Source organism: Anabrus simplex, chromosome 2, assembly GCF_040414725.1.
Source record: "Anabrus simplex isolate iqAnaSimp1 chromosome 2, ASM4041472v1, whole genome shotgun sequence".
In the NCBI taxonomy this organism is placed as follows: Eukaryota; Metazoa; Arthropoda; class Insecta; order Orthoptera; family Tettigoniidae; genus Anabrus; species Anabrus simplex.
The window spans coordinates 751,819,351-751,843,837 of NC_090266.1; the positions used below are offsets into that span (position 1 = coordinate 751,819,351).

At 39.6% G+C, this 24,487-nt stretch overlaps 3 protein-coding genes across 4 annotated transcripts in view; 1 reads left to right on the forward strand and 2 right to left on the reverse strand.

Moving 5' to 3' along the window:
* The window catches only part of LOC136863097 (calmodulin), a 674,807-nt gene that overhangs the window by 488,642 nt on the left and 161,678 nt on the right, over positions 1-24,487 (reverse strand). The window lies entirely within an intron of this gene.
* The window catches only part of LOC136863095 (troponin C), a 93,816-nt gene that overhangs the window by 23,002 nt on the left and 46,327 nt on the right, over positions 1-24,487 (forward strand). The gene's annotated exons all lie outside the window — the stretch shown is intronic.
* Positions 14,574-17,566, reverse strand: LOC137498388 (uncharacterized). Its single transcript, XM_068225855.1, has 4 exons — positions 17,431-17,566; positions 17,198-17,329; positions 15,730-15,941; positions 14,574-15,640 (listed from the first exon to the last, which is right to left on the reverse strand). The coding sequence occupies exons 1-4, from the start codon at positions 17,498-17,500 to the stop codon at positions 15,572-15,574; spliced, it is 483 nt and encodes a 160-aa protein (XP_068081956.1). The 5' UTR covers positions 17,501-17,566; the 3' UTR covers positions 14,574-15,571.

Here is a 24,487-nt window from a genome sequence, read left to right on the forward strand (position 1 = left end):
AGAGAAAGGAAAATGTTATACTCAGCCCGAACCACAGTATGAGGCCTAATCCACATTGCGCTATTTAGAATGCAGTCATCAGGAAGAGCTTTAAGAGCTCCTAATTGCGAAGTACGCTTCTACAGGAATGCTTGAACGATAGCATGATAACAATTTTTAAAATAATAATAATAATAATAATAATAATAATAATAATAATAATAATAATAATAATAATAATAATAATAATAATCTGAGTGAGATGTGTAAACCGTACGGTCATGTAGATTCGAACTTGCATTTGGGAGATAGTGGGTTCGAAACTCGCCACTGGCAACCATGAAGGTATTTTCTGTGGTTTCTAATTTTCGGCGAATGGAAGAGGATAGGTGACGAGGGAGAATAATGGACTCGATCATGGAGGGTAAGATAAGTAGAGGGAGACCAAGATACAATTTTTAGACTTGTTGTCTAAAGATTTAAAAATAAGAGGTATGCAACTAAACGAGGCCACAGAGCCAGTTACAAATATAGGATTCTGAAGGCTTTTAATAAATTCACATATGCTTGCAAACTGAACGCTGAAAGGCATAACAGTCTATAATGAGGATGTATGTATTTATTCCAATGTTCACATGGGTTAAAGTTTGGGGCATTACCTCAATAAAACCATGGTCGCAAAGTTCGTCTTCTTTTAAGTTTGTTTTACGTTGCACCGAAACAGATAGGTCTTATAGCGACGATGGGAGAGGAAAGGCTTAGGAGTGGGAAGGAAGCGGCCGTGGCCATAATTTAAGTACCATCCCGGCATTTGCCAGGAGGAGAAGTGGGAAACCACGGAAAACAACTTCCAGGATGGCTGAGGTGGGAATCGAACCCACCTCTACTCATTTTAACTCCCGAGGCAGAATGGACCCCGTTCCAGCCCTCGTACCACTTTTCAAATTTCGTGGCGGAGCCGGGAATCGAATGCTGGCCTCCGATGGTAGCAGCTAATCTCACTAAACACTACACCACAGAAGCGGACCCTGTGTTTAGTAGGCCTACGTCTCCAAACACTGCAGAAATGTGATTAGGGGCCTATTTAACTTATTCGTAAATCTACTGAAACAGGTGGTTCGCAATTAAATATGTATTGTTAAATATCTATCGAGCTGAGATTCGTTCCTTAAATGCGTCGTTCCGGCGACCAAGCTTACAACAAACCTTGCTCTTTACGTAAGTTTTCCCTCAGAAGTGTAAAGACTCATTGAAGATAATTTTATTCTAACTCATTAGGGACTCATTGGATTGGTACTTTTTACGTCAGGAAGGTATCATTATGGATAGTTTACCGACAGAAATACAAAAGGAGTGTATTTCATCAGATATAATTTTTCTGAACTGTAACCGGAGTATAGATCATCTCTCTCTCTTATGTCTTGGAAAACGTAGCTGGCTGCAGCCCCGAAGATCTTTGGTTGACTTGGATGCAGTAACGAAGAATATTTCCTCAGCATATGCATTTGTGGCGGGGTTGTGTCGCGTGAGGTCTGTTGAGGAGCTATGTAACAATGTTTAGGAACCATGCCGTCCAATAATCACTGAAGATAATAAAGGGGATATAAATCAAAACCAAACAGCATGGCGCAATAGTCCCCAAGGGCCATGGCCTACCAAGCAACCGCTGCTTAACCAGAAGGCCTGCAGATTACGAAGTGTCCTGTGGTCGGCTCGAAGAGTCCTCTCGGCCATTATTCTTGGCTTGCTAGAGTGGAGCCCCTATCTCACCGTCAGATAGCTCATTATATTGTAATCACGTAGGCTGAATGGACCTCGAACATGCCCTCACGTCCTGGTAAAAATCCCTGACCTGGCCGGGAATCGTACCTGGGGCCTCCGGCTAAGAAGCAGGCACGTAATCCTTACACAGCGGGGATGGCCTGATAAAGGGGATAAAGTCATTTAAAATGAGGGTGGGGTTCCAACACTGTAAGTCACACATTTCATCCAGGGTTAACTGGAGGATTTTCAATCACATTTGATGTGATGTGATGTGATGTGATGTTATGCTGTTTGGGCTGGTGCAGATCTTTCTAGTTAAGCGACTTGCTTGTCTTGGTCTGATGATGATCATGATGTTAAGGTAGGGAGAGGGTGAAACCCGGTGTCGACAAATAGTCTACTCCTGTCGGATAGCACCAAGGGGAATCTGTTCAATGCTTTACATCTCCATTGTACGAACGAATCAGTATCAGCTGCGACATATAACCTCGCTCCACAATGAGCACTGCAGAGTGGTTCAGAATTGACCCCCAGCTTTTTGCACGCAATCTTGCAATTATGAATTTTATACCCCCACCTCTTCTACCTTGTCGGTCAACATTCTGATGGTGAAAATTCTTTCTACCAGCGGAACTCTAACCAGCTAACCACGGTCTTATGATAGGTTTTCATTCCTCTCCCCAAAGGGAAGGAGCGGACCACCTATAAGGCAGCGCCTTCTCTCTGGTCAGGTGATTCGTCGGGTTTGGGAGGCTTGATGGGGTAGGCGGTCTGAAACCATAACACCTTAACGATCACGGCACCAGTCGGGCTTGTTAATTGCCCGTAGTTTACCAGGTCGTGGTCGTTCTGCTTGGACTCGGTTCGATTTCTTAACTTTCGGATGACGGTATGAGTGAAGAGAGTACCGTATTGCATTAGTGAAAAATTTGACATCCGGGTTACTGAGGGATCTTAACGTTTCATGTCCACTGGACAACAAAGACGTGGGCTTCACAACATAAATGAGATTCAAAATGTCATGGGAACTATTTTCGAGGTCGGAGACCTCGTCCAAAACGACATTAGGTTACTTATTTTATCTAAATATGGATGAAAATTGAGAGTTAGAGGGTCTTTATTTTAACTGACCCGATTCCCTTTATCACGGCCTAATGCAAGGCACTTTCGTACACCCTGTATAGACTGACAAACACCTCACTGACACTCATTATCGCCCGAGATTACAGGTGTGGGTTGTCATGTCTTGTTCATCAGGCATCTCTAGTACAACGTGTTTGTGTAAGAGAGCTCCCTTGTAACTTAATGCAATATACCATCTCAGCATTTTCCTGGGATGGTGAGGAATTGCTACAGGTAAATCTTCTCAGGATTACTGCCAATAGTCTGGTGATATTAAAACTACAGTACGTTGTATGGTTTCAAGTCCATCTGTGGCAAGTCATATTATTCAGATAAATTGTGGTTACTTGTTCAGTATTTATTTACTGTATTCTCTGTCGTTGAAGTGTTACACTGTTTTTGACTGCACTTGTGTATTCTCATCTTGCTCTCCGTTGTTTCTAGTCCAGTAAATCTACTCTAAAGGTTTTCTATATTCCCTGGCCAGAAAGATAAAAGCTCCGACATTGAAACTCATTCATATCAGCTCCGTGTGATTTATAGGAGTACTTGCTCCTGCAGGAAACTATAATAAATAATGGTATCAGGATAGTATAATCTAGAAGCTGAAATATGAGAGATATTGAGAAACATTATTATTCAAGTTTGTCTCTTCCTTCTGTTTATCCGCGTAACATTAGAACCTGTGTGAGAATAAACAGGTCAGAAACAAATGACCGACTTCCAGAGCCGCTCACGTCAGCTCCCTCACATTCGCAGGCATCGGAAGTCAAATATATATTTTGAAATTATCGGCTAAATACCTGTGGCAATGTTATCACTAAATACAACTACGGTTTTCACAACTGCTGTGGTGCTACAGATTCGTCCAGCAGGAGTTCCTTTATGTGCTGGTAAATCTACCATACTTGGCCTTATCGAGCACTTTCAAATAACACTGAACTGATGTCAGGACCGAGCCCGCTGAAAAGCGTAACAGTCTATTATGCAGGAGTACTGAAGTCTATGTATGCATTTACTATAGATCAAGTACACCTGTTGTTCATCAAATAGAACGAATATTCACAGAACATAGATCGACCATTTAAAACTAAAACCCTATTAAATTCGAACGTCGTTCTTAGTCCTTGACTTCTTCTGGAATCATTAGCGACGACCTTGCGGCGCAACACTACAGTACTAACAGGAATTAATATTCAGATGGTGTTAACGGTGCTCGGTGATGCCGAGTATGTAATTTTGTCCCGCGTACGAGTTGTTTATTGGGTCTGTAAATTTGAGGAGAAAATGCTTAAATTAGCCATGAACCTGGGACAAGAACTGTACAAAACTACCGTATCATCCTCCAGTAGTAGGGTAATTGAGAACTCTTGTTCACAGATACTTTGTTCTATTTGCCAACTTTACAACAATATAGTTCAGCATAATATATGAAGTGCATTTCAAATTGCCGGAAGTGTTCTGTTACTTGTTCACCACTTTGTGTCGATACACACAGAGGCGACATATACAGCAGAAGCCGTGTCCTCCAGCTGTATGAAGAGAAGATCTATTATTTAGACCGGGTAAGCAGCGGGGCGGAACACCTAAATCTATGAATAAATGAAGTGCTATTCCGCAACAAAAGCTCAAGTTAGATGGAAATGGAGAATGTAAATTGTGCTGCAATGTCAGGTAGTAAGCCGAGAGGAGAATTGTGATAGTAGTACAGAAAACACGTTTATCCCCCTTCGTAATACATGAATATTCTGAATGATAACTCTCTGTTGTGGAACTGCACTATTCTGGACCTTAAGTTTGAATGTCACAGTTGGGAGTGGTACGTGGTACGAGGGCTAGAACGGGGTCCAATCAGCCTCGGTAGGTCAACTGAGTAGAGGGGGTTCCATTTCCACCTCAGTTTTTTCCGTCGCTTTCCACTTCCCCTCCAGTTAAATGCCTCGAGGCCACAGCCGTTTACTTCTCTCTTCCTTGTGTATCCCTTACAATCTTCCCATCCCCCCACAAGGCCCCTGTTCAGCTTAACAGGTGAGGCCACCTGGGCGAGGTACTGGTCCTTTTCCCCAGTTGTATCATATCGACCTAAAGTCTCACGCTCCAGGACACTGCCCTTGAGACGGTAGAATTTTAATCCTTCGCTGATACCGAGGGAAAAACCAACCCTGGAGGGTAAAATGATTAATAAAGAAAGAAAGAAAGAAAGAAAGAAAGAAAGAAAGAAAATCCTCCTTGCTGTGCGGTCGTAGATCGGTTAAATAACTACTTCTTCCAGACGTCATCCTGACTGCATGAAGGAAATTCAACCAACGTCTCATTGTCACTGAATATATCTGCCGTAGTTGCAAAGATTTTACTTCTGCTGTATATATTGTTGTTAGCCAATGTCCATCTCCGTTGGCTGGTCAGCGTAGTGGCCATCGGTTCCGAGGGCCCCGGATTCCATTCCCGGTAGGGTCGGTCTTTTATCTTTGTAGCCTATGGTTAATTCCTCTTGCACGGGGACTGCGTAGTTGTGTTAATTCTTAATACACATTTTATCTACACACAACACTACCAACTATCACAGAAACACTCTATAGTGAATACATCTCTCGACATAGTGTTGGCGTCAGAAAGGGCATTCGGCCGTAACACCCGGCCAAACTCGCGTAAAGTGGCGACCCCAAGAAAAGACCGTTGTTAATATTATACATAAAATTCTAGTGGGCCCGCTGTTTGTAATGTCATTTATTTCGTTAAATCTTGATATATTTACCGTTTTATGCCAACCCGAGATCATATCAGTAGATTTTACCTTTCGTGTCTGTTTGTTTGTTTGTTCCACCATCACGAGTAAACGGTTGAACAGATCTCAACCAAACTTCATATTTACAGTCTACTAATCCAGGATCAGGGTTGGATATGCATATCATTTTAAAATGTGGATGAGTAGTTCACGTTCTTTTAGCCAGAGGATGAGCGATAAGGAACTGACCAAAAACCCTCAAGTAAACTCAGGCTGAGTGTTGCTCCTCAGTGGCCTGTGGCCTAGCTGAGAGCGCTGTTAGAGTACACTAACGGCTACGTTAGGATAAGACGCTATGTTTACAGTAGCCTGTTCTTGTTTGGCTCGCGGCTTAACTTTGCACTAACCTAAATAGTGAAGATAGGATAGGAAAGGTTTAGATTTAGGCAGAAAGCAGCTGTGGCCTTACTTAAAGTATAGCGCCAGAATTGGCGTGGTATGAAAATAAGAAACAACAGAAATCTGTCTTCAGAGCTGCTGATGGTAGGGTTTGAACCCACCATCTCCCGAATGCAGGCTTACAGTTACGTGACTTGTACAACGCAGCTAACTTACTCGGCTCTTTATAGCAGGATTCAATGTTAGATATAACCAAAAACCCCATGGCACTACAGCCCTTGAAGGGTCTTGGCCTACCAAGCGACTGCTGCTCAGCCCGAAGGCCTGCAGATTACGAGGTGTCATGTGGTCAGCACGACGAATCCTCTCGGCCATTATTCTTGGCTTTCGAGACCGGGGCCGCTATCTCACCGTCAGATAGCTCCTCAATTCTAATTCACGTAGGCTGAGTGGACCTCGAACCAGCCCTCAGGTCCAGGTAAAAATCCCTGACCTGGCCAGGAATCGAACCCGGGACTTCAATGTTAGATAGGAGCATTAATTAATATCTCGTGAGCCATATCAGGTACTTGTTACGCGTAAACTTGCGGAATTCAAATAAGCTATGAGATATCATATGGGCGAGTACAAACTTCACAATGTAAGCAAATTATGTAGTTAGTATGTACCTATTTCTCTATATTCTAAAATATTCTCCAAACGTACAACAGTTCCCTTTTGGGCTCTATTAAACTGTATACATATTGTAATGGCTTTGAACAATGAGTTTATTGCAATCTAGTAGAGATTATCCTGCGGATTGAAGATAGATAATGGCTGTTCATACTTTTACCTCTCCTACAGTTCATTTTAAATATTTAATTTACTATTGCCTAAGATTGCGAAAAATAATGGTCATGAATATGTTGAGAATCCAGTGAATGCTTTACATAGTTCCACACAAATCCTGGAATTTTATGTACGGATTCTCTTCTCTCTTTACCTAGACGACCATGTAACATAAGAAGGAAACATACAGAATGGTTAGATTCTTGGAAGTATTCACCTTTAACCAAGAACTTATATAAACTTATATAAACACCTTAATTATAGGTCTATTTTTCACGTAAATCTTTCCGTGGCATTTGTGGGCGTATTATTGCTGAACATTTGTTATAGAATCTTAACTACTAACCAATATACAGCAGCCCTTACAAATGTATACACAATTTTCAATATGCATTCCAGATATTTATTAAAGTTCAATGTTTCATTTAGAGATTGATTCCAAAAGTACCGTAACTAAATTAATGAAAGTAACCTTTCAGGCGCACCAACATTTTGAATCGTAAATCAGTCCACACTTGTGGACGTCACAGACTGTCATGTAACAGGAGACAAAGGGTAACAGCCACCTGTTAGAGGCACTATATGCCTGGTTGCGTGATCCACACGCCCCTTGGGATGCAATTTTAACGGCCTTACATGCAGTCATGCTCCGTAATTAGCAATTGCAATTACTGATAATAGTTATAATATAAGTCAAGTTCCTCTGGGAGCAATCGCAACTCCAACTCACTTATAAAATAGTAACTGGAATTTCACACAAGCTAAGTGGAACACTTTTGACGAATAATTGTGACTAATGATGATCTACTCATATCTTGTCTCTAACACATTAAATGTAAAAATATCATTGTGTAAATCTGTTGGAATAGTTCAGTATTTTGTTTTGTGACTAACCCGAATGCATACTAGGTTTCAAGAACGATCATATGATGAAGCAGAGTTGGATAAGAATCCCCAACACGGCAAGAAAGCTTTCCTCGAATAATTGCGGCAGATGTTCAATTCGACTTCCATTAGATCAGAATTATCTGTTTTATGACAAGTTGGGGAGGTATATTATAGATTAGAGAAAGTGCGCCAGCTGCTAAGTTTTAACTACAAAATGATCCAATTAACCAGAGTAGAGGTGCATTTCTCTAATTGGTGTACCGATATGAAGTACGTAAATACATTCGCTGTACATATTGCACATTTGAATAGGCACATTTAAAAAGGTAAGGTGTTTAAATATATGATAAGCAAACAAATAATAACAATAATAATCCATCAAGATGCTATAGTATAGTGGTTAGGTGCTTCCATTCAACACTAATGATTGAGGACTGAATCCTTGTGATTGAAGAATGGAATAATTACTTGAAAAACTACATGGTACTGTGAAGGGCATTCGGCCACCGAATAAAACTCAAATTGCCAATGCTCGTAGAACGTTCAAAATTGAAAATAATGTTCTTGTGTTTCGGATCATGTAGCTGCGATGATTGTCGGCAGCCCGGAAGATGAATTTCCGGGGTTTGCTATCTTCAAAACGTTAAAATTCTGGGTTATACCTAAATTGGGACTACGGGTGCTTAGTACATGGCCTCCCCTATTCCAGTGTTACTGTAAACCTGTGTTAGTATGAGGTTAACAACTTGTAAAACTATGATTTGTGTTCCATATAAAATAGTCTTTCCGCTGTACAGTATCAATAGAGACGTCAAATTACAATTGTTTGCTTCCACAAAGTCAAAATAGGATCTGAACGGCTACAAAGACCATGGTTAATTAACCAAGCAAGCTTTCACGTAACTATCGGTACTTTGATCATATACTACAGTTGCAAAGAATGATGCCACAGATTTACCACAGCAGATCTACTTGTAACAATCCATTTATTAAATCATCTGATTTATTGTTTCAGAACACTTCTTATAGATATAATAAACCTTTACTCACGAATACAAATTTCATAAATAAGTACTATTTGGTAGAACAGGTTACTGTTAGTGTTGGCTACTGAATGCATGATTCGAAGCAGTGTATCGATTCATTCAAGTGGCCGACTGAATCGATTCACAGGAACGGCGAGCTCACGGCACACGATTCAGCTTACTCCCAGCGGACAGTGCTGAGTGGCGCAATCACTGGACGTTGATGGGGAGCCAAGCTTCCGCTGCAGCGAGCCAGTGAATCCTGGCACATCGAAAGAATCGTGAACGAGCTCGGCTCAGTGAGACGCAAGATACACACGGCTCCTTATCGGCACACTGGACACTGGACAGTGGACACTGGTGGACAGCCGGGCTTCCTCTGAAGCAATACATTACAGAGCCATGGTACACTGAAAGAATCGTACCCTAAATGGACTCCCGAGCTCATCTCATTTGAAAATAATACCCACTTGCATTCACTGTCCTCTTCTTACAGGGAGGTTTAAATAATAGATGGATTTATTTTCAGTGTTAAAAAGGTACCGGTAGTCAAAACATAATTCGAAACTAGCTAGTAAGTAGGTAGACTATTAGGTTATACTATTTATTAGTTTAATGAATCTTAGTATTATAACTTAGTTGACATTTGGCAATTAATTAAACTCGACTCTAGCCCGCCCTATGACTATGAGTCATGCTCATGACCACTAAAAAAAACCTGTTTTATATTGGGAAGAATGGCTCAGTATTGTCTCAGTTCGTATGTCACATCGTTGCATAAGACTTCAATAATATGTGGACAGTAAGTGAGCCGACTGACGCAATAACTTAACCAACAGTATAGTAATAGCCACGTAACGAAATACCCCAGAAAGTAAATATCGCCGCCCGATGCTCTTCTTTTCTCTATTTTGTAATGGCTGATCACTGCTGCCAACCTGCCTGGTTACATATTAAAATCACCAGACATAACCAAACAAACTAACCTCAATGTAAACACCGATAATAAATGTTTCCCTACCCTAGTAAATGATAAAAGTTAAGATGAAATAAATCAAGATATTCATAATTAAGTCGGTTTCCACGCTCAATGAGAAATTTAGGAAATAAACACCCTTTCTCACTCAAATTAATGTTACATATATCTGTCTTTATTTTGATATGCAGTAGGCGTACTATAACCATATTCTTGAAAATAGGGGCGTGTTAAACGATGCAATTTGTTTAATAAGTCTTTGCAGTGTGATTTTCGAAAGTCCAATGACTTCCCTTTCTTTTGCGCGAACATTTCCTTCTCTCTTCAATACCGGTAACCCGTAGCCTAAGGAGAGAGATTGGGCATATTTTCAGCCTGCAGGCTGGTTATATCTTCACGGTTATCAGGAAACATATAGGAATACTAATGTGCCAAGCTACGTGAACGGAAATTAGGTCAGCTTCAAGCTCACTGCAGAATTGAATATTAGTTCTACTATCTACTTCTATCGTTTTCACATACACCGAGGTGCCAGTATTTCGTCCCGCAAGAGTTCTTTATGTACCAGTAGATCTAGACATGAGGCTGGAGTATTTGAGCACTTTCAAATACCGCCGAACTCGAATCCGCCAACATGAGCTAGTCATACATTCTCTCCTTCACTCGCTTAAAATAATGTTAAACATTTCCTGCCTTTATTCTGATTCTGATGTATGCATTACTATAACTGCATTCTTAAAGAAAGGGGGGAGGGAATATAGATTGAATAATTCATTGCGGTTTCTGCAAGTTCAAGGACTTACCACATAAGACATATGTCCTTCCTTTTAATAATAATGCTAACAGCTTTACATCCCACTAAGAACTTTTACGGTTTTCGGCATTTGGCATTTTAAACATATTTTCAGCTTACAAGTTGGTGTATCTCAAGCTTACAACATTACCAGATTTTTACATATATATTGGCTTAAATCACATGAAGACAGGTTGTGATGCAAGAATTGGATAGGAAAGAGGGCTAGGATTTAAGATGTAAATAAGCGTACAGACACAGCACTAGCCTGAAATGAAAATGACGGGCAAAAAAAAACTTCAGACCTGCCAACTGTGGGGTTCGAATACATCACCATCTCCTGAAACCAAGCTAACAGCAATGTGATCAAACTGCACAGCCAGTTCACTCAGTTTCCTATGACGCGTAATAGGCCTACCACATGGGCGACCCACTTACCTGTATATGGATCTTCAATTCTTCAATTATACATGTATGCAAAAACATTATGCACCTTAGTAAGAGGTACTTCCCTAGTTGGTTCTCTGATTGGTGCACGTATAACAAATATGTTTGGGAAGAAATACTTTTATTTTATATTTATTTATATCATAAAGAAGTCATGTTGTCATAGCAAAACGAATACGCAACGAAGAAATGAATCCGAAGAGATAAGCATTATTTACTGCATTAAATATTAGTTTATTTACATGTTAAGCGATATGTAGTAGTAATAACAATAACAACAACAAACGTGTGCAATAAGGAAAAAGGAAATAAATACAAGTAAATATAAATATAATTTACAACATTTAGAGCCATTCCATGGTCACTGAATTACAAAGCAGGGGTATGAATAAACAAACATAATAAACATGAATACTAATATTTAAAAAGCAAAAAGCAAAGTCATCTCCGTACAAACCATGAAAGCCATTGGAAAGGGGGAAGGTGAAGGCTTCCACTATCCATGACGTTGGCACTTGGTGGGGTGGGGTGGAGTGGTTAGCTCAACGCATGACCGCCTTTGCCCCCAATAGTTAACTGGTACTCATTTATCATACGCAAAACATTCCTTCCAAATTACGTTAAACCTCTGTCACTCATTATTATTATTATTATTATTAATAAATTGCAAATGGGAAATACCCCGGTGGCAACGGTCACTTACAGTAATGTGATAATAAAGTTAACATAATTACCCAACTACAACAAAGAAACAAACAAACAAACAAACAACAAGAGTACAAGAAGCAGATATATGGAAGGAAAATATAACAAGAATTACTGCTAGTTTAATATTCTAAATCGAGCAACATCATATACAAATTCACACACAACTTAAGTATTTACAGTGCTTAACAATTTGGCTTACAATATTATAGGTTGACCTTACTACTAGCTTAACATTATAAGTGATAATAAAGTGAAGTTAAACCGTAATTACCCTACAACAACAACAACAACAACAACATTACAACAAGCAAGAAATACTACTAATTAAACTTTCTAAATCCAGTGTCATTATATACATATTCACACACAACTTAAGTATTTCCAGTACTTAACACTACAAATTACAATACTATAGATTGAACTTACTACTAGCTTAACACTACAAGTGATAATAAAGTTAAATCATACTACCCAACAACTACAACAACTCAAGTACAAAAAGGAATTCCATGGAAAAAAATATTACAAGAAATACTACTAGTCATTCTAAATCCAGCATCATGTACAGTTTCATACACAATTTAATTATTTCCAATACATCCGTATGCTGGTTTCTGGCCCTAATTTTATGCTTATGATAATTTCTCGATAAGTATGAGGGAGGTTAGATAGATAGATAGATAAAGAATGGGTGAACCCTGCCTTCGCAGGGCTCCACACGTAGGTCTGTGAAGACCCTTTGTGTCCCTTAAACGGGTTTGCCTAGTCCAGACCTAGTGCTCCTATAAAGGATACCAGTGCCCGGATGTTGGCATTCCTGATGTCTTCCAGGCTCACGAAATGTGAGCCAAGGTATCGATGTCTAGTGCTTGCAAGAGCCTCACACTGACATAACACATGCGCGGAGGTCTCCTCCTCCCTACCGCATCTTCTACACATCGGATCCTGACTGATTTTCATGATGTGTAGGTGTCTCTGTAAGGTATTGTGGCCTGTCAACAGTCCAACTACCATTCGCATTCTGGTCCTATTCAAATTTATCAGGACCTTTTTATAACTTTGGCTAGGCCCTTTGATAAGTTCACGTGCCTGCCTTGCTATAGTTAACCTCTTCCAAATGTCTTAAGTGAGACTGGTTTGTCCACTGGGATATTACCAGTTTCACGCTTCGGAGTGACACTCCCAGGAAGGGCTCTGGTCCTATAAAAGGACCTTTTGAGCCTTGTTTCGCTAGTTTGTCAGCTTCTTCATTTCCACTGATACCTGTGTGCCCAGGGACCCGTAATAGGGTAACTGAGCTAAATTCACACAGCTGATCTAACATCCTTTGGCATTCCCATACCATTTTTGATGTTGTTTTAACTGCACATAGTGCTTTTAACGCTTCCTGGCTATCGCTGCAAATAGTGATACAATGAGGGAGGTTATAACCTATTCCTAATACAACTCCAAGCAGCCCTTCCCGTATAGCTCTTATAAAGACCACACAGGCGAGCTCTAGTTCTTCTAGATTCAAGACTTTCCCAATTAATGGTATTCCTTCTATTCCCAGTTACGAAACGCATCGCTCTTCTTTGAACTTTCTCTAGGGAATTTATTAAACCAACATGCAGATCCATATTCGAGAATGGGTCTTACAACGTATTTATAAGGTTTATTTAAACCTACTAGGGTGGTGAGCACATAAATAAGAATTCAATGAAAGTATTTTCCTTCTGGGCCTTCATGCCAGACAGATTTTTTTTTTAAACAAATTTTTTTTCACTATAATATGATTTATTTATAGAGCAAAACCGCTATGCAGTGTGCGTATCATAGCAATCGAGATGGAATTGGTAATGTACTATGTATCTGTAGAGCCTATATACGACTTTTTACAATTACTTCTAAAGTGAATTTCAGCTGTGTGACAACGCTGAAAAGACTATGGACTTAGAGATTGGCATTCCTGAAGAGGGTTTTCTACACTTTCCCATTTTCACACATTGATTCAAGAGTCTGTATTGACTTGTGACAAAACCACTGTATTCTTCCGAAAACCACTGATAGGGACAGGTTTGGTTGTGATCCACCGAAAACAAATTATAATGACCGGTTAGGTAGTGATCCATCGAAAACCACTGATTGTCGCAGGGTTAGGTTAGGTTTGACAGGATTTGTAATTGAGCGACTGTTGTCATTGAAAAAACTGTCGTGACGACTGAAGGCAATAAACATAAAACTGAATCCATTGGTCTACAAAGTTTTCATTCAGTAAATACGCTAGGAACTGGCGAACCAAAACCGTACATACAAAGTTTACAGGAATCAACAAAACAGGATATTAATTCGTGGTACTCATTGTTCTTTAAAGAGAAGAAATATCCTGTCAACAATAGCTGCAGTGAACATGCTTTTTCACTATTATTGTCTGGCCCCATGGCTAAATGGTTAGCGTGCTGGCCTTTGGTCACAGGGTGTGGGTTTGATTCTCGACAGGGTGGGGAATTTGAACCACCGTTGGTTAATTTCTCTGGCACGGGGGCTGGGTGTATGTCGTCTTCATCAACATTTCACTATTATTGTGTAAAATAGAAACTTACTAGTTTTGACAAGTACAGTATGTTCAACAGCGACTCCTGAATGATGACGCGCAGGATGTCCAACCTCACTAATCTATGTTCCAGACTATTTCTACTTAAAAAATTGTATTTGTCCTTTAATGTGATTTTGCAATTTTTGCTGAATATTTATGTGGCTGAAATGAAGGTGGATAAGCTACATGGTCTCCTTTATATAGGAAGAATGTATCGTGGAAATTAACTCAATTTCGGTTTCATGTACATTACAGTTTCTCTAAGATATATTGATAGTAATTCAGTCATGTACGACGACGATGTATTTCATGGTAAAGACAGCTGCCTCTGTGGATCAGTGGTAGAGTGACGGCCTCCGAATCCCAATATAGCGGGTTCAAACCCGGCAGAGGTAGTCGGATTTTTGAAGGGCAGAAAAAAGTCCATTCGACACTTCATGTCGTACGATGTCGGCATGTAAAAGATCTCTGGTGACGCATTTGGTGTTTACCCGACAAAATTCATTAAATCTCAGCCACAGACGCCCAAGAGAGTTTCGGTTTACTCGGTCTGCCATCTAGTGGGCCTAGAGTATAACGGAACGTCAAAATTGACGAGCAGACAGCCAGATGGCGTCAACTTGAAATGTCTGCACATGGTAGCTGAGGCCATACGATTATTATTATTATTATTATTATTGTTATTATGGTAAAGACAAATTACTTTGCAATGCTATCTATCTTAATGGTAATGTACTATGTACCTCTACTAGTGTAGGCTACTGAGTGCTTGATTCGAAGCAGTGTATCGATTCATTCAGTGTCCGAGTGAATCGATTCACAGGAACGGCAAGCTCATGGCACACAAATCATGCACAATCACGGCTCAGTGAGCCACACGACACACACGGCTCCTTATAGGCACACTGGACACTGGCGGGGAGTCGAGCTTTCGCTGCAGTGAGCCACAGTGAATCATGGCACACTGAAAGAATCGTACGCAGTCATGGATCAGTGAGACACAACACACACATGGTTCATTATCGGTACACTGGACATTGGCGGGGAGCCGAACTTCCTCTGAAGCAATACATACAGAGTCATGGTACACTGAAAAAATCGTATGCTATAATGGACTCTCGAGCTCAGCTCATTTGAAAATAATACCTATTCGCATCCACTGTCCTCTTCTTACAGGGAGTTTTAAACAATACATGGATTTATTTGCAGTGTTAAAAAGATAGAACACAATTCCAAAGTACCTAGGTTGTAAGTAGGTAGTCAATTAGGTTATTCTAATTACTGTATTAGTTTAATCAATCAGTATCTTTATAACTAGTTGATGTTCGACAATTACTTAAACTCAGCTCTCTAGCCTCCACACCTGGCTGAGTGGCTCAAACGGTCGAGGCGCTGGCCTTCTTAACCATGACTGTAAATTAAAGGAAAAATAAAAATTAATTTCTGTAACATCATTAAACATCATTCAGTAGAAGGAAATATTCAATTAAGTATAATTACCACTAATTGATCCTTCCTCCATTTCGTTGTTGGTTGATGCTCAACAAGCTTACAGTGATATGGTGCATTATCCATTACAATAACACAGGGTCCTATATTTCTTAATCCTACGATTAATTGCGTCTTCACCCACATCTGAAATTTCTCACTGTTCATAGCACCATGGTAATCCTGATTTCTCTTCAAGTTTGTAGCAAATATCAAATCAGCACCTGTAAGAATTTTAAGTTTTAGTATGAAGTTATTTGTTCTAAAAAAAGTATAGGCCTATTAATAAAAAATGTGATTTCTGTTGAATGATACAAAAAGCTGTCTGATTTTAAGTAAAACCAACTACTGTGTAGCAAAGTCACCTGATGATGAAGTCAATTAATTACTACTTACACTACTTTATCGTAACATCTCTCATGAATGTATCTCCATTAGTAGGCCTATATCTGGATTAGAAGTCCACGATCACTTGCATAAAAGATATAAGTATAAACACCCATTTCAATACCTTAGAACAAATGTAATTGCTGCGAACACTGAACCTATATCAGGCAGTAAGAAATAAGAAGCTTGGAAGGTGTTCAACAGTCAGGTATCAAGCACTGATTCAGGTGGAGATTGTCGAATGCAGAATAAACATAATAAATAGGCCTACAATACAAGTAATTTACTGATACAAATATCCAGTAATATTATATGAAAATACACTGAGTAAGTTTTGATTGAAATACCTCTCTAAGGTTAATCATTGGCCTAAAGTGAATACCTGCAAGTCTTTTTAATAACAGTGGAGAAGTCAAAATCAAAAACCACGTACAGAGCTCAATGAGCGGTAAGTTATAATGCCACTTCCGACCTAGTGCCAGTCAATTTCAATCAATCAGTCACCACTGATCTGCACTTAGGACAGAAGATGTAGTTTCAGGGATAGGCCTAGTATTTTCTTCAATAATTGCAAAGAATTTGGAAATTTATTGAACATCTCCCTTGGTAAATTATTCCAATCCCTAACTCCCTTCTTAAAAAAAAACAAATATTTGCCCCACTTTTCATCAACTTTAGCACTGTACTGTGATCTTACCTACTTTTAAAATACCACTGAAACGTATTCGTCTACCAATGTCATTCCACACCACCTATCCACCGACAGCTCGGAATATACCACTTAGTCCAGCAACTTGTCTCCTTTCACCCAAGTCTTCCCAGCCCAAACCCGACAAAATTTTTGTAACGCTACTCTTTTGTCAGAAATCACCCACAACAAATCGTGCTTCTGTCTTTTGAACTTTTCCAATTCTCAAACCAAGTAATCCCAGTGAGGGTCTCATACACAGGAACTGTACTTAAGTTGGGGTCTTATCAGAGACTTATGTGCCCCCCCCTGCATCCGTACTACAAACCCTAAATACCCTCATAACTATGTAAAGAGAGATCACCTCACTACAATAAAATGAAGTAAAATAAATTAAGAACATACCAGGTACAAAGCCATCCTTCGTTCCAGCATGAACAATAACCAGTCTTCCTCCCTCAGACACAGGTCGACGAATTACTCCTTGAACATCATGTCCAGATTTGTGTGGTTTATTCCAGGAGTATGTGGGTGACCCTGAAAGACAAATGCACAATTGAAACCAAAGACACCTGATGAAGATAAATTATTCCAAGATTTTTTAAATATAAAATGTAATATATAACATATATATTCACCATTCATAAAAATCCAAGTCTCATCCAAGAAAACAACAGGTTTTGGTTTCTCACTGTCCTTATTACGCATGTATTCCCTCAGAAAACAGGATCTCTTAAAACAAATGTCTTCATTTTCTCTAACATACGCATAGGGATCACCTTTACTCCACACAAACCCCATGGCCTTCAAAATTCTTCTTAATGATGTTTCGGAGCCCTTGTACAAATAAGTGTCATAATTTGCTTTCATGTGGTCGAAAACCTTTCTTACAGTTACGACTTCTCCTGTGGGAAGAAAAAAGAGAGTTACAAGGGACTCAAAAGAGCTGTATGACAATACATGCACAAAACATTTCTGGGAGCTTATCTCACCTGCGTGCCAATTTCTATAAATAATGTTGCAATAGATTCCTTATGAAGTCACCTTACCTTTATGTAATTTATCATAAATAAACCTTGCTATCGCTTCCTTAGAAAAACTGTCTATGCCGGTCACTGGATGTTCACGCTTTCGGCGTTTACCTGGTGTAGAAAATTCAACTCCCTTCTTGAAATTTCCTATTACTTTTCGGACAAAACCGAAACTACACTGTAAGAATACACACACAGAAATATATTACATACACATATACCATAAGTCAACATGAATACACAAAGGTTAAGTCTACGAACCGTATCGAAGTCGACACAAGACATGGTACCGGTATAGGCCTAGGCCTACATGATCAGGTTAGGTTAGGTTAGGTTCAGAATGAAATACTGCTCCTTTTCAACTGATTGTCATTATGCCAGAAACTTATCATAGAAACAAGATAACAACGAACACTTACCCCAGTTAATAATGAAACTCTTGCCATTAGCTTCGTATCACTACGACTGATACCTTCTTCGTCGTCTTCCTGTTTCAATTGCTCGTAGCAATGTACAAGCATTTCTTGACCTGAAGCTTGTAAAGGACGTAACCTTGGTTTCCTTTTCGGAGGAGTTTTTGCAGATTTTTCTTCCTTCTTAGACATCCCAATCGAATTCTGTTCGTATAAGTATGGGACGAAATAGGAACGTAATTAATAAAATGATGTGCTCATCATTTCACACAAACTATGTTATTAAATGCATTATCCGAACATGCCACAATTCTACTTACCTGGTATTAGCCAAATAGATTTACAATCCCACAGAAAAAGAAAATATGCTTTAAATATTCTCGCAAATGTATCGCTAGTGACTTTAGAGGCAATGCGGTGGCAACACACAATTCACGCTAGAACAGTGACTGAACGTTGCCAACGTGCCAGATTAACGGTAACAGTAAGACGTCGTATCGGCAAGTAGGGTCCCTAAACTGTATGGTTACCGACACTGAAAAAGACCCAACAGCAAGAAAAGTCACTATAAACCAATACCTTAATATTACAGGGGAGAAAGGGTAAGGTTGCACCCTTAGTGTACGTCCTTACACGGAGAGGACTATATGTTGAATCAGAAAACCAGTGGGCAACTGTACATCTCGGGTAGCCTATAAAAAACATGACGATTTAAAAAATCCTCTGCTGATAGAAAAATACAGTACATGTTTTCAAAAATGACTTAGCGAGTTGGACGTGCGGTTAGTATCGCGTAGCTATGCGCTTGCATTCGGGGGATGGTGGGTTCGAATCCCACCGTCGGCAGCCGTTACGATGGTTTTCCGTGGTTTCCCCATTTTTACACCAGGAAATCCTGGGACTGTACCTTAATTAAGGCCATAGCTGCTACCTTCCTAATCCAGGACCTTTCGCATCCTGCGTCGCAGGAAACCTTCGATGTATTAGAGTGACTAGCATTTTTTTCTAAGAAAGGAGTTCATAGTACGAAGACCAGATGGCAGCAGCGAACAATGAATGCTGTTGCTGCTGTCGTACCATTACATACTACACAGATGCAGTAGGAGCGGGGACTGTAATGTGCCGTGAATCGGATCACTGTATCGATTCAGTAACGTGAACGGAATCAAATGAATCGATTCAGTAAAATGAATCGAATGTCCCATCACTAGTTACTGTGCGAAGAAAAACGAGGATGCAGAGCAGTTACCTACTACAATATTGGACAGTTATCATCAGTGTTTATTTTACACGGATTTATTCGAAAATCAGGTTAGGAAATAATATTCTTTTACCTTGCCTCCATTTACACACAAAAACTTAATTCTGGAAAGATTATAGAAAGGGAAGTAATTGAGTAAATCCAATTTAGTATGTTAAGGAATCGGATATTTTTGTATGTCACATTCTTGCTATATAACAATTTGACATGCTATTGTCTGTTCTCACTAAACATAACTTTACCTCTCATACCTAGTGTAGGCCTATATAATTTTCATGAACAGGCCTTTATTAACACAGGCAAAACAAATAATCAATTTCAGATCAGTTATAAATTATCTTCCTTTATATCATCAGAGTTTACTGTAAATCCACAGTACAGCCAATATTCAAGACTCTCTATTAACATGCTGTAGCACACGTGTAGTAGGCATGGTTCATATAATTCCTTCCAGAGGAGCATACACACACACACACACACACACACACACACACACACACACACACACACACACACACACACACACACACACACACACACACAGAGAGCTCTGATATCTGACGGCCAAAGAAGTTTCTAATCTCAGAATGAACAGTTAACGCTGTACGTATGTTGGGTATTCAGCCCGAAGGCTGCTTTGATCCTGATAGCTTTGCCAACAGCTGTAATGATAGCCTAGGCATCACTGAAAAGGCATACTAGGGAAATGAGGAATGAGGTAGTTTCCCGTTACTTTCCCCACTGAGCCAGAAGTTCTTATTACATATCAGTCTGCCAAGCCCACTGAAATGCATGCACTAACCGAGCCCATGAGCGATATTTTCACACCATTCATAACAGGGTCTGGTTGCGTAAGGAATGGTAATACTAGCATCGCTCATACCTCAGTCACTTTCATATTGTCAAAGTCAAGGGTGAGACTGAGACAGATCTATGAAAGTAACAAATTTATCATAGCCCAAACCAGAAGACTGCACTGTAAACAGTACATCTCGCCAGGAACAGGAAAGGCAGCACCAGCAAATTAGAGGGAGGTTGGAGAGAGAACACTGGAGCGAGACCTGTGGTTCAATAACGGCCACAAAGCGAGATTAATGCGCGATTATATGCGTCTGCACTATTGACAGATGGAAAACGCATTACCGCATCAAGCGAGTTATTGTGAACGAGACGGCTCCGCGCTTCATCTCGATTCGACCACTTCCCTACCTGTGGCACTTTATATTTGCGGAAAGTAAGGGATGGATCGTAATTCTTATACTGAATGTAATTGATATTCTCAGTAACAATAAGTGCACCTGTTAAATAACAGAAACTATAAGTGTTATTTTAAAATGCCATTTCTTAATCGCATAACATTTCGCCATACATTTAGTTCAATTCGTTAAAACGTAATCACTTTAATACGCCAAAGGCGTTCGTAAAGGGGCATGAATTCAAGAAAATACGGGTTAATTGGGTGGCTTGTCTTCAATTCGCAACTAAGATGATGTTGAAACACTAATGAAAACTATCAGAAATTGTTCTCTTTATGCAGACTTTTCTTTACTTGTTGAAGATGCTCCGGTATCAAACCAAATTCTCCCAATTTTCACATGGATATTACAGTGTTCTCGCTGAGTAACCAATGGATCGGAAATTTCAATTTCAAACACATTTAGTGGTGTACGAATACCTTCAAGTTATTATAATTTAGTGGCAGTTGGAAGATATACTGGGGACTTGTGGATTTTGGAAATCTTGTTAGTGAAAAAATGGAGACATACAGTATTTCTTAGTTGACAGGCATGCATAATGTTGGCGGGACTTGTTTAATAGTCTTCTATATCTGAACACTCAAGATAGTTGTCCAATCTTTGTCTACGAGTCTTAGATAAAATTGTCTTGCTCTCGTCTATATTCACATCCTGCAAAGGGATGTAGAAGACTTCTTTAACTCTTCTCTTCACTTGGTTGTGTTTAAGCTCTGAAGACGACTGCTATTTTCTCGCCCTGTTTGGGCCAGGCAGAACAAATATCATTTAGTTCCTATTCATAATTAAGATAAAGTGAACTCCATCTCAAGTCGTTTCCGAGACGACGTTGTAGCAACTGGGACAAACTCTTCTTCTAGTCTCGACACGTCTTCGTTCTGTGAAATCCAATTAATGTTCCAAGTTGGAAGATCTATTCCGCGGAAGACATCACTCAGTCACAATTTATATAGCTCCCCTGGGGACAATGAATATGACTGAAGCTGAGGCGAATCAGCGACATATTCAAAACTTAATATATAATTCCTGTCACTTTTTGTTAGATACCTTATACATCATTCAGACAATTTTAGCCATCCTTGATCCTAAATAGGCATTACACAGAAGGAAAACGAATACTCAGGAAAATCTGGGAGAGTTCGGGTATGTAATTTTATTACTGCAGATTATATCGAATACATTGGCGAAATTTAACAGAATCAAACTTGTTAATTTCATATTTTGGTTGTAGTTTGGCCGGAGAGATTCAAATGATTTTAACAGTCTGAGAAAAGAGAGGAGGGTATTTGAGGACTTAGGATATTAATCTCATAGCTGAGCTTGTTATGTTATGGCGTGTTGGAAACACAGTGCACATGAAGAACAGTTATGGGATATGATAGAGGAAGAAGAACGTCCGACTCGTTGGCTGAACGGTCAGCGTACAGGCCTTCGGTTCAGAAGGTCCCGGGTTCGATTCCCGGCAGGGTCGGGGATTTTAACCTTAATTGGTTAATTCCAGTGCATGTGTTGTCTTGATCATAATTTCATCCTCATCACGACGCGCAGGTCGCCTACGGGCCGTCCTGGGATATCCCGGCACTAAAAGCCATACGACATTTCATTTCATAGAGGAAGAATAATATTACATGAAGTGAAGGATCAGGTAACAGTGAGATTTGACTGTACGGTAAAATAACTGTAAGGCGCAATATTACTGAAGTCAGGCGATATTATAAGATATCTCTGCTACTTTTGTTTTCTCAGTGATTCATATATTCTGAAAAGTATAAGTTATCATGGTAGGATGTTTGGGTGAAAATGATGAAACAAACTCTAGTTCCTAAGCGCAATATTAACACCTAATTGGGAAATCTTGTTCTTGTTTACAGTCGATTGGTGCGAAAAACATCTGCCTATGAACAGGATGATGGTCAGTTGGAGACAGGAGTTATATTTCACAAAGTGGTTATCGTCAGAAGCCACAAAATGATCAAAGCGGATTTCAAAAATTCTCCTTGAGCAGCACTGTACTGATAACAAAATTTAACTCCATTTACATCCAAAGTGAACTCCTTCGATGTGGTAAACCACTGCCAGGACGATCAGATCTGAAACGTCTCTTGAAAAATACAGGGTCTTTATTTATGCTTGGCAAGGACTTTCTCGCTCGACCTTGGCCGCCGATGACAGGTCGCTACCGGCCGCTGGCGCGCGCGGTTTCCGGCACTATGCAGTTGCTGAGAGCTGAGCTCCGAGATAGTAGGGTGTTGAATGAAGCTACTGCGTACTGTATGTCGTATTATATAGTGTTTTATTGTGATCGTGTATAGTGCTGTAATGTATGTGAAATATTCGTTACGTGAACGTGTATATCTGCACAATAATTACATTAAGTGCAGAAAATCGTGCGCTAGGACAAGACAAAAGTTTCGAGCGAAATTTCCAGGGAGACCCATTCCTATCAATCGGACAATAACACAACTGGCCAAGAGATTCAAACGTACAGGTTCAGTAAACAATAAAAATAGACGTAAAGGTCGTTATCTCCTTACTGAAGCGTGTTTGGTACGAGAATCATAAGTAAAAATCTGTGCTCCCCTCGTAGCCCAGATTTAACGGCATGTGATTGTTATTTGTGGGGAATGTTAAAAAATGTAGTTTATGCCAACAACCCTCACACACTAAACTTAAAGACAATATAAGAGCTGCTATTTCATCCATCAGTGCTGATGAACGTGGTAGAGTAACCGGAAACTTCATTAGGAGATGCCGATTATGTTTGGTAGCGCATGGGGAACATTTTTAGCATAAACTGTAAAAATGGTGAGTAAAATGCATGATAATGAATGATAATGATTTTGAACATGAACTGTAAACATGGTGAGTAAAATGCATGATAATGATTTTGAGCACCGTATTCTGCCGTATATATGCACGCGCGGTAGCCGGCAACTGAACCGTCACTGTCGGCCAAGGTCGAGCGAGAAAGTCCATGCCAAGCATAAATAAAGACCCTGTATAATAATAAATTTAACATCATGCTAGATTTAGATGGAGTGAACTTTTGTGTTCAGTGCGGTGACTCGTTCTTCATTCGCTACTCATTTAAGTCAGCGTATGTGAAACATATGGTGAAAAAATGTGAGAGATGGTACAAATATCACTTGGGATCATTCAATTCAACCTCATTTCAACAATAATGAAAACTCATTTATTACTTTACTTCCAGAACAGTTTGGCGAATGTTGACAAACGGGAATATAACTACTGATAGATCAAGTGTCTGACATAGGACGTAGTTGGAATCATTTTAAGTAGGCTTCAGTTTACTTAAACTAGGGTTCCTAACCTAGAACCATAGACATATTTTATTAGATCAAATCATGGTGAAGTATTTGAAAAAACATAGAATCTGAAAATGAACATAAGTAGAAAGTTAATGCTGAGATATTGGATGTATGGGAATTAACACAGCTGACGTTCTAGTATTTCCCGATGAACGAATCTCGCCATCGATTTGAAGATCCTGTTTTTACAGTGAAATGGAAACAAACACTGATGATTGAATAAAAACATCACGAGATCCTGTCCTACCGGTAACTTCTAAAAACATTGTGCTTAACACTTAAGAGGATTTGAACGATTCAATACACCCTATTTGCTTGTTGTGTTATGGCCGTGAGTACATTGTTTTGTTTGTCAGAAGCTCTTACTACTATGTACCATTTTAGATTTATTATGCGGTCAATTAAAAC

Bases quoted from the DNA above. Each gene is read 5' to 3' on its own strand.
- LOC137498388 (XM_068225855.1), bottom strand. From the start codon at position 17,500: ATGCGTAATAAGGACAGTGAGAAACCAAAACCTGTTGTTTTCTTGGAT. The intron at 15,942-17,197 runs GTATGTTCTTAA...AAATTCTTACAG, and splicing joins GAAGGATGGCTTTGTACCTG to GTGCTGATTTGATATTTGCT. The intron at 15,641-15,729 runs GTAATTATACTT...TTTAATTTACAG, and splicing joins GGAGGAAGGATCAATTAGTG to TCATGGTTAAGAAGGCCAGC.